We start from the raw sequence: 16,837 nt of genomic DNA on the forward strand, positions 1-16,837 counted from the left end.
TCACTGACCTACATTGGCTCCCGGTTAAGCAGCACCTCGATTTCAAAATTCTCATCCTTGTTTTCAAATCCCTCCATGGCCTCGCCCCTCCCTATCTCTGTAATCTCCTTCAGCCCCACAACCCCCCCGAGATATCTGTGCTCCTCTAATTCTGGCCTCTTGAGCATCCCTGATTATAATCGCTCAACCTTTGATAGCCGTGCCTTCTGTTGCCAAGGCCCTAAGCTCTGGAATTCCCTCCCTAAACCTTTCCGCCTCTCTACCTCTCTTTCCTCCTTTAAGACGCCCCTTAAAACCTACCTCTTTGACCAGGTTTTTGGTCAGCTGCCCTAATTTATCCTTATGTGGCTCGGTGTCAAATTTTTTGTCTTATAATACTCCTGTGAAGCGCCTTGGAACGTTTTACTATGTTAAAGGCGCTATATTAATACAAATTGTTGTTGTTGTATGGTATGCCCCCAGAGACGGCCTTATGAAAGATGTCAGGGTTTCAAGACCTTAGAGAGGGTGCAGAGTAGATTTACTAAAATGTTGCAGGACTTCCAGTTATTTGGAGAGACTGGATAAGCTGTGATTGTTCTCCTTAGAGCAGAGAAGGTTAAGGGACAATTAGGAGGAACTGTTTTAAGTGGCAGCAGGGTCGATAACTGGAGGACACAGATTTAAAATAATTGGCAAAAGAACCAGAGGGGAGATGAGGTGAATTTTTTTTACGCAGCGAGTTGTTATGATCTGGAATGCGCTGCCTGAAAGGGTGGCAGAAGCAGATTCAATAATAATTCTCAAAAAGGAATTGGATAAATACTTGAAAGGGATAAATTTGCAAGGCTATGGGGAAAGAGCAGGGGAGGGGAATTAATTGGAGACCTCTTTCAAAGAGCCGGCACAGGCACGATGGGCTGAATGGCTTCCTTCTGTGCTGTGTGATTCTCTGATTCTCTGATCAAGCGAGAGGTGAACAGTCTGCATGTCACTCGGCTACACAACGTGGAATCTGGCCCCTGGCTGGTGTGCCTTTGGTAGCGGCTAGTTGCTTTCCCAATGGAGGATGTGACATCCACTTGGACCTCCTTGCTGCCCGTCTCAGAATAATAACTGCCTCAGGATTAGATTCAGCAGAACTAGAAAAAATGACTCATCTGCAGAGAAATGAATGATGTTGTACTGTTTTAGACTTTGGACTAAATATGCACTGGAAAATGTGGAAAGACTGCTGGAGATGCCAAAGAATCACAACATTATATTCAGTGCACGTGCAGCAGTGGAAAGTGGGCCCAGGACTTGATTTCATGATTTGCACGCTGATTTTTAAAAATTTATTCGTTTATGGGATGTGGGCGTCGCTGGCAAGGCCAGCATTAATTGCCCATCCCTAATTGCCCTTGAGAAGGTGGTGATGAGCCTCCTTCTTGAACCGCTGCAGTCCGTGTGGTGAAGGTTCTCCCACAGTGCTGTTAGGGAGGGAGTTCCAGGATTTTGACCCAGTGACGATGAAGGATCGGCGATATATTTCCAAGTCAGGATGGTGTTTGACTTGGAGGGGAACTTGGAGGTGGTGGTGTCCCCATGCGCCTGCTGCCCTTGTCCTTCTAGGTGGTAGAGGTCTCGAGTTTGGGAGGTGCTGCTGAAGAAGCCTTGACGAGTTGCTGCTGTGCATCTTGTAGATGGTCCACACTGCAGACACGGTACGCCAGTGGTGAAGGGAGTGAATGCTTAAGGTGGTGGATGGGGTGCCAATCAAGCGGGTTGCTTTCTCCTGGATGATGTCAAGCTTCTTGAGTGTTGTTGGAGCTGCACTCATCCAGGCAAGTGGAGAGTATTCCATCACACTCCTGCCTTGTGCCTTGTAGATGGTGGAAAGGCTTTGGGGAGTCAGGAGATGAGACACTCGCCACAGAATACCCAGCCTCTGACCTGATCTTGTTGCCACAGTATTTATGTGGCTGGTCCAGTTAAGTTTCTGGTCAATGGTGACCCCCAGGATGTTGATGGTGGGGGATTCGGCGATGATAATGTCGTTGAATGTCAAGGGGCGGTGGTCAGACTCTCACTTGTTGGAGATAGTCATTACCTGGCACTTGTGAGCCACGAATGTTACTTTTATCAGCCCAAGCCTGAATGTCATCCAGGTCTTGCTGCATTCGGGCATGGACTGCTTCATTATCTGAAGAGTTGCGAATGGCACTGAACACTGTTCAATCATCAGTGACCATCCCCACTTCTGACCTTATGATGGAGGGAAGGTCATTGATGAAGCAGCTGAAGATGGTTGGGCCTAGGACACTGCCCTGAGGAACTCCTGCAGCGATGTCCTGAGGCTGAGGTGATTGACCGCCAACAACTACAACCATCTTCCTTTGTGCTAGGTATGACTCCAGCCAGTGGAGAGTTTTCCCCCTGATTTCCATTGACTTCAATTTTACTGGGGTTCCTTGATGCCACACTCGGTCAAATGCTGCCTTGATGTCAAGGGCAGTCACTTTTACTTCACCTCTGGAATTCAGCTCTTTTGTCCATGTTTGGACTAAGGCTGTAATGAGGTCTGGAGCTGAGTGGTCCTGGCGGAACCCAAACTGAGCATCGGTGAGCAGGTTAGTGGTGAGTATGTGCCATGTGATAGCACTGTCGACGACACCTTCCATCACTTTGCTGATGATTGAGAGTAGACTGATGGGGTGGTAATTGGCTGGATTGGATTTGTCCTGCTTTTTGTGGACAGGACATACCTGGGCAGTTTTCCACATTGTCGGGTAGATGCCAGTGTTGTAGATATACTGGAACAGCTTGGCTCGAGGTGAGGCTAGTTCTGGAGCACAAGTCTTCAGCATGACAGCCGGGATGTTGTCGGGGCTCACAGCCTTTGCTGTATCCAGTGTGCTCAGCCGTTTCTTGATATCACGTGCAGTGAATCGAATTGGTTGAAGACTGGCTTCTGTGATGGTTGGGACCTCAGGAGGAGGCCAAGATGGATCATCCACTCGGCACTTCTGGCTGAAGATGGTTGCAAATGCTTCAGCCTTGTCTTTTGCACTCGCGTGCTGGGCTCCGCTATCATTGAGGATTGGGATATTCATGGAACCTGCTCCTCCCATTAGTTGTTTAATTGTCCACCACCATTCATGACTGGATGTGGCAGGACTGCAGAGCTTTGATCTGATCCGTTGATTGTGGGATCGCTTAGCCCTGTCTATAGCATGCTGCTGCCGCTGGTTAGCATGTATGTAGTCCTGTGTTGCAGTTTCCCCAGGTTGGCACCTCATTTTTAGGTACGCCTGGTGCTGCTCCTGGCATGCTCTTCTACACTCCTTATTGAACCAGGGTTGGTCCCCTGGCTTGATGGTAATGGTAGAGTGAGGATATGCCGGGCCATGAGGTTACAGATTGTGGTGGAATACAATTCTGCTGCTGCTGATGGCCCACATGTATGCCCAATTTTGAGCTGCTAGATCTGTTCTGAATCTATCCCATTTAGCACGGTGGTAGTGCCACACAAGATGATGGAGGGTATCCTCAGTGTGAAGACAGGACTTTGTCTTTACAAGGACTGTGCGGTGGTCTGTTATGGACAGATGCATCTGTGACAGTTGGATTGGTGAGGATGAGGTCAAGTAGGTTTTTCCCTCGTGCTGGTTCTCTCACCACCTGCCACAGGCCTAGTCTGGCAGCTATGTCCTTTAGGACTCAGCCAGCTCGGTCAGTAGTGGTGCTACCGAGCCACTCTTGGTGATGGACATTGAAGTCCCCCACCCAGAGTACATTCTGTGCCCTTGCTACCCTCAGTGCTTCTTCCAAGTGGTGTTCAACATGGAGGAGTACTGATTCATCAGCTGAGGGAGGGCGGTAGGTGGTAATCAGCAGGAGGTTTCATTGCCAATGCTTGACCTGAAGCCATGAGACTTCATGGGGTACGGAGTCAATGTTGAGGACTCCCAGGGCCACTCCTTCCCGACTGTATACCACTGTGCCACCACCCCTGGTGGGTCTGTCCTGACATATCCATATTAGCAAGTGGATTAAGGAAGACGTTTAAAGTATTGTTTAGTGCAGTTTTTGTTTTGAAAGAAGTGCTCATATCTGATTAATCTATCGGTAATGAGGCGCCATTTCATTGAGAACTCATTCTAAGATCCTGCAGTGCCTGTTACCTCTGCAGGCGGCGCTGCGATAGATATTTTCAATGGGAACACACAGTCGCTGTTATGTTTTACAGTGAGAGTATATCACCCTGTGCTTGCACAGTCTGGCCGCCAAGTTCCCACTGATTGTCCAAAATTATTTTCCACCCACCATCTTTCCTCAGCAAGTAAAATTTCCAATGTCCAAAGTAAGGCTTTAAACATAGAATTACATAGAATCTATGTCACAGAAACAGGCGTGCCGGTTTTTATGCTCCACACGAGCCTCCTCCCACCTTCCCACCCTGCCGCCATTATCCCTCAAGTCCCTTCTCCCTCACGTATGCTTCCCTCTCCCTCCCTCATGCATGCAAAATTCAAAATTATATATTTCCCAATATCATGATTACATTTATTAACTGAGTAATCCTGTGTCTTTTAATCCTTTATTTATGATTTTACTTGAAAGTCTCGCCTCTCCCAAAATCCTGGCCTCGGAATTCTTTATTCCGTTTTAGACTAATGTATCCCCTTTCTCTCCTTTCAATTTTCAATTTCTGATGTTTTCGACTTAACAGCATTCTGCACTGATCTAAAACCTCAGACTTAAATTGGCCCTTCCTGTTTTTCCACCTGATGTACTAGCTCGGGAGACCTGGGTCAGCGTCAGACATGGCCTCCCATGCCCACCCCCACAATGTTAGCAGTATCAGAGTATATAGGAGGTAACTTTTGCATTGCTGGAGCTCAACAGGCAGCAGGCGGGGCGATAGTTTTGCCGCGCTGCGCAATGGGCCGTGCAGCGCTGCCGCGTTCAAAGGCTCCTTCCCTCTCTTAAAGGAAGGTGCCATCGCTGCAGGCTCTGCAAGAGGGAATCTTACAGTTTGGCATAAAAATAAAACAAAAAGGTGACTCAACCGTGGCTAACAAGGGAAATTAGGGATAGCATAAGATCCAAGGAGAGGACATATAAATTGACCAGAAAAGCAGTAAACCTGAGGATTGGGAGCAGTTTAGGATTCAACAAAGGAGGACAAAGGGATTAATTAAGAAGGGGAAAATAGAAAATGAGAATAAGCTTGCAGGGAACATAAAAACTGACTGTAAAAGCTTTTATAGATATGTGAAGAGAAAAAGATTGGTGATGTCAAGCATAGGTCCCTTGCAGTCAGAATCAGGGGAATTTATAATGGGGAACAAAGAAATGGCTGACCAATTAAATACATATTTTGGTCCTGTCTTCACAAAGGAGGACACAAATAACCTCCCAAAGATGTCGGGGAACATAGGGTCTGATGAAAGGGAGGAACTGAAAGAAATCAGTATTTGTAGGGAAATGGTGTTAGGGAAATTGATGGGATTGAAGGCTGATAAATCCCCAGGGCCTGATAATCTACATCCCAGGGTACTTAAGGAAGTGGCCCTGGAAATAGTAGATGCATTGCTGATCATCTTCCAACATTCGATGGAATCTGGATCAGTACCCATGGATTGGAGGGTAGCTAATGTTACCCCACTATTCAAAAAAGGTGGTAGAGAGAAAACGGGGAATTACAGACTGGTAAGCCTGACATCGGTAGTGGGGAAAATGCTAGAGTCCATTATAAAAGATGTAATAGCAGAGCACTTGGAAAACAGTGACAGGATCGGACAAAGTCAACATGGATTTACAAAAGTTAAATCATGCTTGACTAATCTACTGGAATTTTTTGAGGATGTAACTGGTAAAATAGATAAGGGAGAACCAGTGGATGTGGTGTATTTGGACTTTCAGAAGGCTTTCGATAAGGTCCCGCATAAGAGATTAGCATGTAAAGTTAAGGCACATGGGATTGGGGGCAAGGTATTGACTTGGATAGAGAACTGGTTGGCAGACAGAAAGCAAAGAGTTGGAATAAACGGGTCTTTTTCCGAGTGGCAGGCAGTGACTAGTGGGGTACCGCAGGGATCGGTCCTTGGACCCCAGCTATTCACAATATATATTAATGATCTAGACAAGGGAATTAGATGTAATATCTCCAAATTTGCAGATGACACAAAGCTGGGTGGGCGTGTGTGCTGTGAGGAGGATACCGAGAAACTCCAGGATGATTTGGACAGGTTGGGTGATTGGGTGGAAGCTTGGCAGATGCAATATAATGTGGATAAATGTGAGGTTATCCACTTTAGTGGCAAAAACAGGAAGGCAGATTATTATCTGAATGATAATAGATTGGGAGAAGGGGAAGTGCAACGAGACCTGGGTATCCTTGTGCACCAGTCGCTGAAGGTAAGCATGCAGGTGCAGCAGGCGGTTAAGAAGGCAAATGGTATGTTGGCCTTCGTAGCAAGAGGCTTCGAGTACAGGAACAAGGATGTCTTGCTGCAGTTGTACAGGGCCTTGGTGAAACCACATCTTCAGTATTGTGTGCAGTTTTGGTCGCCTTATCTGAGGAAGGATGTTCTTGCCATGGAAGGAGTTCAGCGAAGATTCTCCAGGCTGATACCTGGGTTGGTAGGAATGACGTATGAGGAGAGATTGGGTCAATTGGGATTGTACTCGCTGGAGTTTAGAAGAATGAGAGGGGATCTCATTGAAACTTATAAAATTCTGACAGGACTAGATAGACTAGATGCAGGAAGGATGTTCCCGATGGTCGGGGAGTCCAGAACCAGGGGTCATAGTCTAAGGATAAGGGGTAGGCCATTTAGGACAGAAATGAGGAGGAATTTCTTCACCCAGAGAGTGGTGAACCTGTGGAATTCTCTACCACAGAAGGCGGTGGAGGCCAATTCATTAAATATATTCAAGAAGGAGTTAGATATATTTCTTAAGGCTAAAGGGATCAAGAGGTATGGGGAGAAAGCAGGGACCGGGTACTGAATTTGGATGATCAGCCATGATCGCATTGAATGGCGGAGCAGGCTCGAGGGGCCGAATGGCCTACTCCTGCTCCTATCTTCTATGTTTCTATGTTTTTATGTTTACCTGGTCCCCGACAGCAGCCGCGATCTGGCCCGATCAGCCTGATGCCCTGCAGAAGAGTGTTGGGCTGATCGATCGCTGGTGAAGACAAAGGAAAAAAAAAGAGCATTTCAGAATTTTTTTTACTTACCTCGGACACCTCGCCTTTAAGCATCGCCCCCCGAAGCGCCCGGCCTCCCGATGAACGCCTCCTGCAGCTGCCGGTGTTTTCGCCCGGCGATGCTGCAGGGGGCGGAACCGAAGTTCGGGTCCGGGGCACTACCGGGGCGATGCGCACGGCGATGATGTCACGATCTCCGGGCGCAGGAGATCACGGCACTAGGGGTTATCGCCGCCGGAAACCACCAGGTGAATTTCGTGGGCAGCGGTAACAGCGCCGCGCCCAGGCGGTAAGTCATTAGCGCCCCCTGAAGGCGCTAACGAGAGTCGCTAACCAACCGAATTTCTCCTCCCCCCCTCCCGTGTCTTCATTGTCTCATTGTAAAAGTTCTTTTAACAAACAATGACTAATCTAATCGTCACGGAAACAGTAGGCCACTGACCTCTAACCTGATCTTCAAATCATTTATGTGCTTCTGATTCTTTTGCTGCTCACAATTCAATTTGTCAATGAGTGCGATCTTGTTTTCTTCCTCAGATATAAGCTGTAAAAGAATAAAAACTTAAGAAAAAGTTTCTTACTAAACCAGAACAAGCTGTTTTTACGTCCTGACTTAAGTACGCGATGATAAAGGTCTGCCCGGTTCAGTTTTAATGTAAGAGTTTGGCTTTAATCATGGTCCTATTCATGTACCATATTTCACTGCTGTTCTCTGGCATTTTCTAATAAGGCCCTGATGTTACGTCACAATGTCTTTTGATCTTTTATTTTAATTCTCTGACCTTCAATCTGTTTTGTGGTGCTCCGCATTGGGCTTTCTCCAATAAAATCCATACTGTCATAACACGCAGTACAAACCACACCATTAGCTCTTTTAATGTATAAATGCGATTCATTTGCCAAACAGGGGTTCAAAGGGACAGAAATAATTCATCCTTTTGATCGTGTCTCAATCCGACTTTCTGTTGTTTCTCTAATCTTCTACCACATTTATTCTTGTACAGATTTTTACTTTAGCTTTCTGACTCGTGTATGAAACCCGCTTGTTTTGATTTCGCTGCTCTTTTTTATTGCTGAAGCTTTTACTTTCGCCTAATTCTGACAGTAGAGTTATCTGAATATCCTCACCAACTCAAGCTGTCTTTGTGCTAACACACATTAATAAAGCCCAACCTTAAACAACTGCTCACTGATCGATCGAGCTCTGCACCGCTGTGATTATATCCATTATCCTGCAGGTGGCATGACGCACGGTTGAGACGTTGACTTTGTAAATTCTTCTCTGGGCATTAGTTCTGTTAATAGCATTCATTCCAGCCTACTTTGCAGCGTACGTGTGAATTAGTGCGTACTTTTCCACATGAGGGATGCCTCAATTCGTTCGATTCTTTCGATTGAACCCGCAGCTTCTCAGAATAGAGGTCAATCAGCCTCAACCTCCTGTCCATTTTAAGAAATGGTCCACTCTCAGCACCAAATAGATTTCGATTTACCAGAATCATGAAACTAGAATGATTTTTGAGGGTCGATTTTAACCTTCCGAGCTCTATTGGCACCGAAATTCCTCAGTATCCCGGGATCTCACCTGACTCTGCCCCCTCCCGGTCTAACGCTTGACACTGCCCCCTTGGACTAACAGGACCATTAAAAGATTTTACATGGTGGCATTTGAACAACAGTATTAGCCTTAGTATTAAAGTGTTACAGCCGGAGCCCAGATCAACCAGCTTTCCACTCCATTTAAATTTATGTTGAACATTTCTTTCTGGGGGGGCGGGGGGGCGGGGGGGCGCGGCGGGGGGGAATGGGAGAGGCTCTGATGCTTCTTCTGCCCCTCACCACTAATCCCCGGCGGCAATTCCCGGGGGAGTTTGAGGGGGGCATTTACAGGCTCTCCCAGGAATTCCACCCAGCCCACCCCTGTGATGTCCAGCGGTTCCCATACCTGCTGAGGACAGTCATGTCTCCCCGCTGTCAGGCGACATTACAACAGTGACTGCACTTCAAAAAGTATTTCATTGGCTGTAAATCGCTTTGGGACACCCTGAGGTCATGAAAGGCGCTATAGAAATGTAAGCTCTTTCTTTACAAAAAGCTACAAAGATGTAAATGAACAAAGGACATCGATCCCACAGGGATTGACCGATTGACGTCTCGCTCCCAGGTGCTCTGTTCCCTATGGGTATGGTGGTTTAGTGGTTCGGTTACTGGATTAGTAATCCTGAGAATAGGTGAGTTCAGATTCCCACGGTTGGCAGTTTGAGAACTTGAATTCAGTTAAAACAGCAGCTGGATTAAAAGCCTGGGGCTGAATTTTAGCACACAAAAATGGCTGGGTTAGGATCGGGCCAGATGAACCCCGACCCCAACCCGCCGACTTCCAGGTTTTACTGAGGCAGGACAAGGGGCGGGCAGCCAACCCGCTTCCGGGAGTCGGGTTGGCAATTTAAATATTTTAATTAGGCTGGCAGCCTCTGATTTAACCTGCTTTGCCTCGGGAAACCCGGCAGCTGGAGTGAGGCGAGAACCACTTCGGAAGAAGGTAAGTGCCTTCACAGCACTGCTTGTGGGCCAGGAGGAGCAGGAGTGTTTCTCCCCAGCTCCCCCACATCAGACCTGCCCCATACAAAGGCCCTCAGGGTCGGAGATCGGAACTCCTTCCCGCCCCCATCTTCACTGGATCGGACTCTCCCTGAGATCGGAACCCCCTCCCGCCCCACCCTCACCGGATCGGACTCTCCCTGGGATCGGACCTTGCCCCCCCACCCTCACCGGATCGGACCTCTCCCCCCGACCCTCACCGGATCGGACCCCTCCCCCCCCAACCTCACCGGATCGGACTCGCCCTGGGATCGGACCCCTCCCCAGGATTGGGGATCAGACCCCGCCCCAGGGTTGTGGCTTGGACCTACCTGCTCCGGTGGCCCGCTCTGGAGTGCTGCCCGCCTGACTGGAAGCCAAGCCTGTCACTCGGGCTGACTCCCGGGCGGGAACCTGTCAGGGCCAAAAGAGGCACACTGTGGAGTTAAAACCCCACAGCACGCCGGGAAACCCAGACTTGCGGGTTTCCACCGCCAGCCCCCCCCACACTCCACCCCCCGCCCCTGTTAATATCCAGGCCCTGGTGTCAGTAAAAGTGATCATGAAGCAGTAAAAAACACAACTGGTTCACTGATGTCCTTCAGGGAAAGAAACCTGCCGTCCTTACCCTATCTGGCCTACACGTGACTCCAGTCCCACACCAAAGTGGTTGATTCTTAGCTGCCCTCTGAACTGGCCCAGCAAGACACTCAGGTGTATCAAACTGCAACCAGAAGTTCAAGATGAAGGCTCAATAGGGCAACTAGGGACGGGCAATAAATTCTGGCCTTGCCAATGATGCCCACATCCCGAGAATGAATACTTCTTTTTTGCTGCTTGGTGTTTTGTTTCTTTATTGAGAAAGCTGGATGCTTGGCCCAAGACCCACAGAGCAAGACATCAGCAAGACTGTAAAGAGTAGGAGAGAAGTGGTTCGTTCACCAAGGCTGAGTTTTAAAATGCAGTAGACTGTAGGAGGAAATGAATGGTGTATCTTTACATCCGTAACACACTCAAACTTTCTAAGGTCTTGTAAGTCAATGGCATTTGACAGAAAGGACATCATGTCAGCCGTGGCTCAGTGGGCACTCCCGCCTCTGAGTCAGGAGGTTGTGGGTTGAAGCCCCAGTCCAGAGGCTTGAGCTGACACGATGCGATGCCTTAAGTGTAGTCACTGTTGTAAGGTAGGTAATGACGTAAGAAAACTACTAGGCACTTGATCTGAGTATTAAACAAGGCTTTAATCAACTGTTTTTCAACATGGAGGTCTAGTTGTGTCCTTCACTAGTTCCTGTTAAAGAATGTCCTGAGCAAGCTGGGCCCATGCCCGAGTATTTATACTCTCCCTGGACAGCGCCACCAGCAGGCCGCCCAGTATTACTTCATAAGTCATTTCCACATGAATGACAAGATTCATGTCAGGTAACGCGGTAGCCAATTTGCGCACAGCAAGGTCCCACAAACGCCAATGAGATAAGTGATCTGATACTGATTTAGGTTTCGGTTGAGGGATGAATATTGGCCAGGACATCAGGGAGAACTCCTCTACTCTGCTTCGAATAGTGCCGTGGGATCTTTTACGTCCATCAAGATGGCAGATGGGGCCTCAGTTTAATGTCTCATCCAAAAGATGGCACCTCCAACAGTGCAGCACTCCCTTTGTACTGCACTGGGGTGTAATGCTAGATTATGTGTGCAAGTCTTTGGAGTGGGACTTAAACCCACAACCTTTGACTTCGAGGTGGGAGTGCCCACCCACTGAGCCACAGCTGACACGATGTGATGTCTTAAGGCTATAAATAAGCACTATAGAAAACCCTAAAGCTTTAGGTTTTAGAACCGAGTCCCCACCTGCCTCTCCCGATGCACCTAGAATTCCCATTGTACTATTCGAGCAGTGGAGTTCTCCTGGTTGGAGGAGCTGTCTTTCGGGAAGAGACGTTAAAGCGAGGCCCCGTCTGCCCTCTCGGGCGGATCGAAAAGATCCCGCGGCACTATTCGAAGACGAGCGGGGGAGTTCTCCCCGGGAGTCCTGGCCAATATTCATCCCTCCCTCGCTGTTTGTGGGGCTGTGCTATGCACAAATCGGCAGCCAAGTCTGCCTACTTAACAACAGCGACTATGAAAAGTAAATTCATTGGCTATGAAGTGATTGGGGGCAGCCTGAGTATATCTAAAAGATGCTGTATAAATGCAAGTTCCTCCTTTGTTAATGTAGAGCATTTAGAAACAGATAAAAACAAAACTGCTTTTCCAGTATGAGTGATGTTAGATGTTCTTCACTCACTCATTTCCTCCCAGTGGGTCCAAAATCTACTGTGGTATCGCTGATTAATCTGGCTCATTAAAATTGAATGCTGCAGCCTGGCTGCGTAAATGTTTAGTAAACAGCGGCAATAACCTTTTGTACCGCAACACTCTGAGCTGTGGAATAAAGCTAATTTGCCACATGCAATGTAAACCGTTGATAATAACTTACCACAATCGGGGGACTGCTACTGAAAGCTGAAAGCACTAATCAGAGCAGACAGAGGAGCTGAAGAGTGACAGAATACGGATAGCGGAACTAATTAATCTTTGACTTTGACTTAGGACGCTCCCCGAGAGCCCGTCAAGCTGTAAGCAGCTGTGGATATGCACCGATGCACCCAGAATGGATATGTTACCGCAAAGTTGAATCTCTCTGTCATTTCTTTCTTTGGCCTCGGGGGGGGGGGGGGGCAGTTTTTGGCGGTGAGTTTTGATGTTAGTTCAGCAAAAAAGAAGCCCGCCTTATTTAAATGCTGCTGGCCGAATTGCTAACCCGTTCTCCCAGCGGACCGATGAGTGCGGGAAACCTTGGGCCTAACAGGCCGGCCTAGCCTCCAGTGGTCCAAGAGTGGGCAAACGGCGGTAAATAAGGCAGAGGCTGCGTTTCCCTCATTTAAATTCATTTTGCATACTCCTTCCCGCATGTGGTTGGGTGCTGGGTGCTCCCGCTGAGAAATGGGGAGGGGTTTGGGGGGGGGGGTGGTGGAGCGATAGCAGGAATGAACCTCCTGGCCCCACAAGGAAAATCTGAGGCCTCCTTTGCCGCCTCTCGCCCCCCCCCCCACGCTTCCCCGCCACCCCCCCCCCCCAATCACGGGAATCGTGCGGGATGGATCCGGCAGCTGATCCCGGAACTTATCATCTGTGGCGGGGTGGGGATGAGGGGATCTCTGGATTGCATGATTTTCCGCCTTCGAGAGGGTGAAACGCGGATTCACCAGAATGATACCGGGGCTAAAAAGGTTAAATTAGGAGGACAGGCTGCACAGACTAGGCTTGTCCTCCCTCACGTATAGAAGATTAAGGGGTGAACTAACTGAGGTGCTTAAGATGATTAACGGATTCGATAGGGTAGAGAGAAACTATTTGCTCTGGTAGATGAGTCAACAACAACAACTTGTATTTATATAGCACCTTTAATGTAGTAAAACATCCCAAGGCATTTCACAGGAATATTATAAGACAAAACATTTGACACCGAGCCACATATGAATAAATTAGGGCAGGTGACCAAAAGCTTGGTCAAAGAGGTAGGTTTTAAGGAGCGTCTTAAAGGAGGAAAGAGAGGTAGCGAGGCGGAGAGGTTTAGGCAGGGAATTCCAGAGCTTAGGGCCTAGGCAACAGAAGGCACGGCCACCAATGGTGGAGCGATTATAATCAGGGATGCTCAGGAGGGCAGAATTAGAGGAGCGCAGATATCTCAGGGGTGGCGGGGGGGGGGTTGTGGGGCTGAAGGAGATTACAGAGATAGGGAGGGGCGAGGCCATAGAGGGATTTGTAAACAAGGATGAGGATTTTAAAATCGAGGCGTTGCTTAACTGGGAGCCAATGTAGGTCAGTGAACACAGGGGTGATGGGCGAACGGGACTTGGTGCGAGTTAGGACACGGGCAGCAGAGTTTTGGATGACCTCAAGTTTACGTAGGGTGGAACGTGGGAGGCAGGCCAGCCAGGAGTGCGTTGGAATAGTCAAGTCTAGAGGTAACAAAGGCATGGATGAGGGTTTCAGCAGCGGATGAGCTGAGGCAGGGTGGGAGACGGGCGATGATGCGGAGGTGGCAATAGGCGGTCTTAGTTATGCCGGATACTCATTTCAGGGTCAAATATGACACCAAGGTTGTGAACAAGTCCAGAACAAGGGGCCTAATCTTAAAATTAGTGGTAGGCCATTCAAGGCTGAATTCAGGAAGTGTTGGTTTCCATATTTAAGAAAAGATATACTTGCTCTCGAGGCAGTTCAGAGAAGGTTCACTCGGTTGATTCCAGAGATGAGGGGGTTGACTTATGAGGAAAGGTTGAGTAGGTTGGGCCTCTACTCATTGGAATTCAGAAGAATGAGAGGCGATCTTATCGAAACATATAAGATTGTGAGGGGGCTTGATCGGGTGGATGCGGGGAGGATGTTTCCACTGATGGGTGAGACTAGAACTAGGGGGCATAATCTTAGAATAAGGGGCTGCCCTTTCAAAACTGAGATGAGGAGAAACTTCTTCACAGGAGCGGGTAGGGAAGTGGACGTGAGTCTAGGTTCAGATCAGCCATGATCCTATTGAATGGCGGAGCAGGCCCGAGGGGCCGTATGGCCTACTCCTGCTCCTATTTCTTATGTTCTTATGTTCTCCACACAAAGGGTAGCGGAAATCTGGAAATCTCCCTCAAAAATGCTGTTGAAGTTGGGGGTAAATTAAAAATTGCAAAACTGAGATCGATTGTTGTTAGGCAAGAGTATTATGGGTTACAGAACCTGTAGTGTATGTACCTTTAAGGGGGAGAGCTACTTTTTACAGCTCCTGAATCCTGCAGTACCGGCAGTGACCACACCTGTATATAAGCCCCGAGTGGCGCTCTGTACAGTCAGTTGCAGTTTGAACTTCATCCAGTAAACACCTGTTGATCGTTCCCTGCAGTCTTTGTCTGATTATTGAAAGGACACAACATTAAGATACCCGGATCTAACATTGGCGACGAGAAGATTCGAACCTACCTGCAACTCTGCATAAGGAGGTCGAGTCCAGAAGCACGGGCATCGCAGGGGAGGCTGTCGAGAGCCAGGCTTGGCCTTCTAGCCACGGTGGTCCAGTGAAACAGGCTGGCAACAGGTACTGCGCAGACCCTTCCCGGACAGCGGCGGCTAGAGCCGACCGAGCGGCACAGAAAGGGCCGAGCAGCGTCGACGGGGGAGAGAGAGAGGGCAGAGCGCACGGGGCGCAGCCGGTGTTCAAGGGCCGAGCAGCGTCAACGAGAGAGAGGAGAGCGCAGCCGGTGTTCAGGACCGAGCGGCGTCAATGGGGGAGAGAGGCGAGAGAGAGCAGAGTGCAGCCGGTGTTCAAGGGCCGAGCAGCGTCAACGGGGGAGAGAGGCGCGCAGGAAAACGCGAGGCGCTGCCATTGCCACGAGGACCGCAGAGACCGGCATTGGCAGCAGCGCAGGAGCAGCGTGCGAGGCCCACAGGGCGTCGCCATTTGCCAGGAGGACCGCCAAGAGCGGCGTCGGCAGCAGCGCGGGAGACGCCATTTTAAGCCGCTGCGGGGGAAGAAAGGAAAGCGCGGGAGACGCCATTTTAAGCCGCAGCGGGGAAGAAAGGAAAGCGCGGGAGACGCCATTTTAAGCCAGTCTAACCACACCCAAAAATGCCGAAGAGTGGCAGTATCACAGCGTTCGACAATGAAGTCGAAGATTGGACGACATATGTCGAACGCATAGAAGTATACTGCAAGGCGAATGAAGTGCCAGATGACAAGAAAGCGCTGGTATTGCTGAATTCAATGGGTGCAAAAACATATGGCTTACTTCGAAACCTAGTAACCCCAGAGAAGCCAGTAGAAAAGGGTTTTGAAAACATAGTGTCAATCCTACAGGACCACTTAAACCCCACACCGCTGCTGATAGCAGAAAGATTTAAGTTTCACAAAAGGAACCAGCATAAAGATGAAAGTAATGCTGAGTATTTGACAGAACTGCGCAAGCTATCGAAACACTGCCAGTTTGGAACGGGACTAGCAGATACTTTAAGGGACAAGTTTGTGTGTGGGCTTCAAAGTGAAGGAACCCAGAAACGGCTTCTATCAGAAAAGGATCTTACGCTGGACAAGGCTTTCAGCATTGCAGTATCACACGAAGCAGCCGCACGGGGCGCTGCAGAGATACAACGGAGACCGCAAGAATATGGCACAAATGAAATGTCATACGGAACAGTGAAGTGCTATCGCTGTGGCAGAACAACACACGACCATAATGATTGCTGGTTCAAGGACAAAGTGTGCAGACAGTGTGGAAAAGTAGGACACATAGCAATAGTCTGCAGGTCGGGAAAGAAAACCAGCAGCAAGAAATCTCCACAGGAGAAGTACAAGAAGGTACATAAGGTGACGGAGAGTAGTTCAGACGAACAGAAGAGTGATACAAACTCCGGAAGCAAGGAGCTGGGTTGTCTGAAACTACATAATGTGATCAAAACGGAGGATCACCAAACTATCTGGGTCACGCTCAAGACAGCAGGAGTCCAAGTGAAAATGGAATCGGACACAGGATCAGCCCTAACAGTCATAAACCGAAGGGACTACAAGCGGCTATTCTCACATATACCCTTGAGAGATACAAAGATTGTCTTGAAGACGTACACGGGGCAAAAAGTCTACCCCAAAGGAAAAATAAGGGTGAACGTTATATATAACGGCAAGGAAACACCAAAAATGGACCTATATGTATTGCCAGATGGAGGACCACCACTACTAGGACGTGAATGGATCCGGAAGATACAGTTAGATTGGCATTCCATACAAGCACTGACTGTAGATGCCAAAAAGGATGACGACGTCACACCTGGACGACTGTCAAAAATGCTAACTGACGCACAAGAAGTGTTCCAGCAGGGACTCGGAACACTAAAAGGCATAACAGCGATGATCAAAATAGAGGAAAATGCAAGCCCAAAGTTTTTTAAGGCCAGACCGGTACCTTATGCAATCCGCCCAGCCGTCTAAGCAGAGCTGGAAGGTTTGGAACGTTCAGGAGTACTGTCCAAAGTGGACTGGAGTGAGTGGGCTAC

General features: G+C 48.7%; 1 protein-coding gene across 1 annotated transcript in view; it reads right to left on the bottom strand.

Annotated features, from left to right (window-relative positions):
* LOC147105508 (uncharacterized) overlaps positions 1–16,837 on the bottom strand; it is a 187,788-nt gene that overhangs the window by 93,646 nt on the left and 77,305 nt on the right. Inside the window, exon 7 of the mRNA XM_086009944.1 lies at positions 7,623–7,724. Coding sequence (XP_085866070.1) covers positions 7,623–7,724 — 102 coding nt within the window. The remainder of the gene's footprint in view (positions 1–7,622; positions 7,725–16,837) is intronic.

This window comes from Somniosus microcephalus, chromosome 17 (genome assembly GCF_052327205.1).
Source record: "Somniosus microcephalus isolate GS21.2 chromosome 17, FLI_Smic_1.0, whole genome shotgun sequence".
Lineage (NCBI taxonomy): Eukaryota > Metazoa > Chordata > Chondrichthyes > Squaliformes > Somniosidae > Somniosus > Somniosus microcephalus.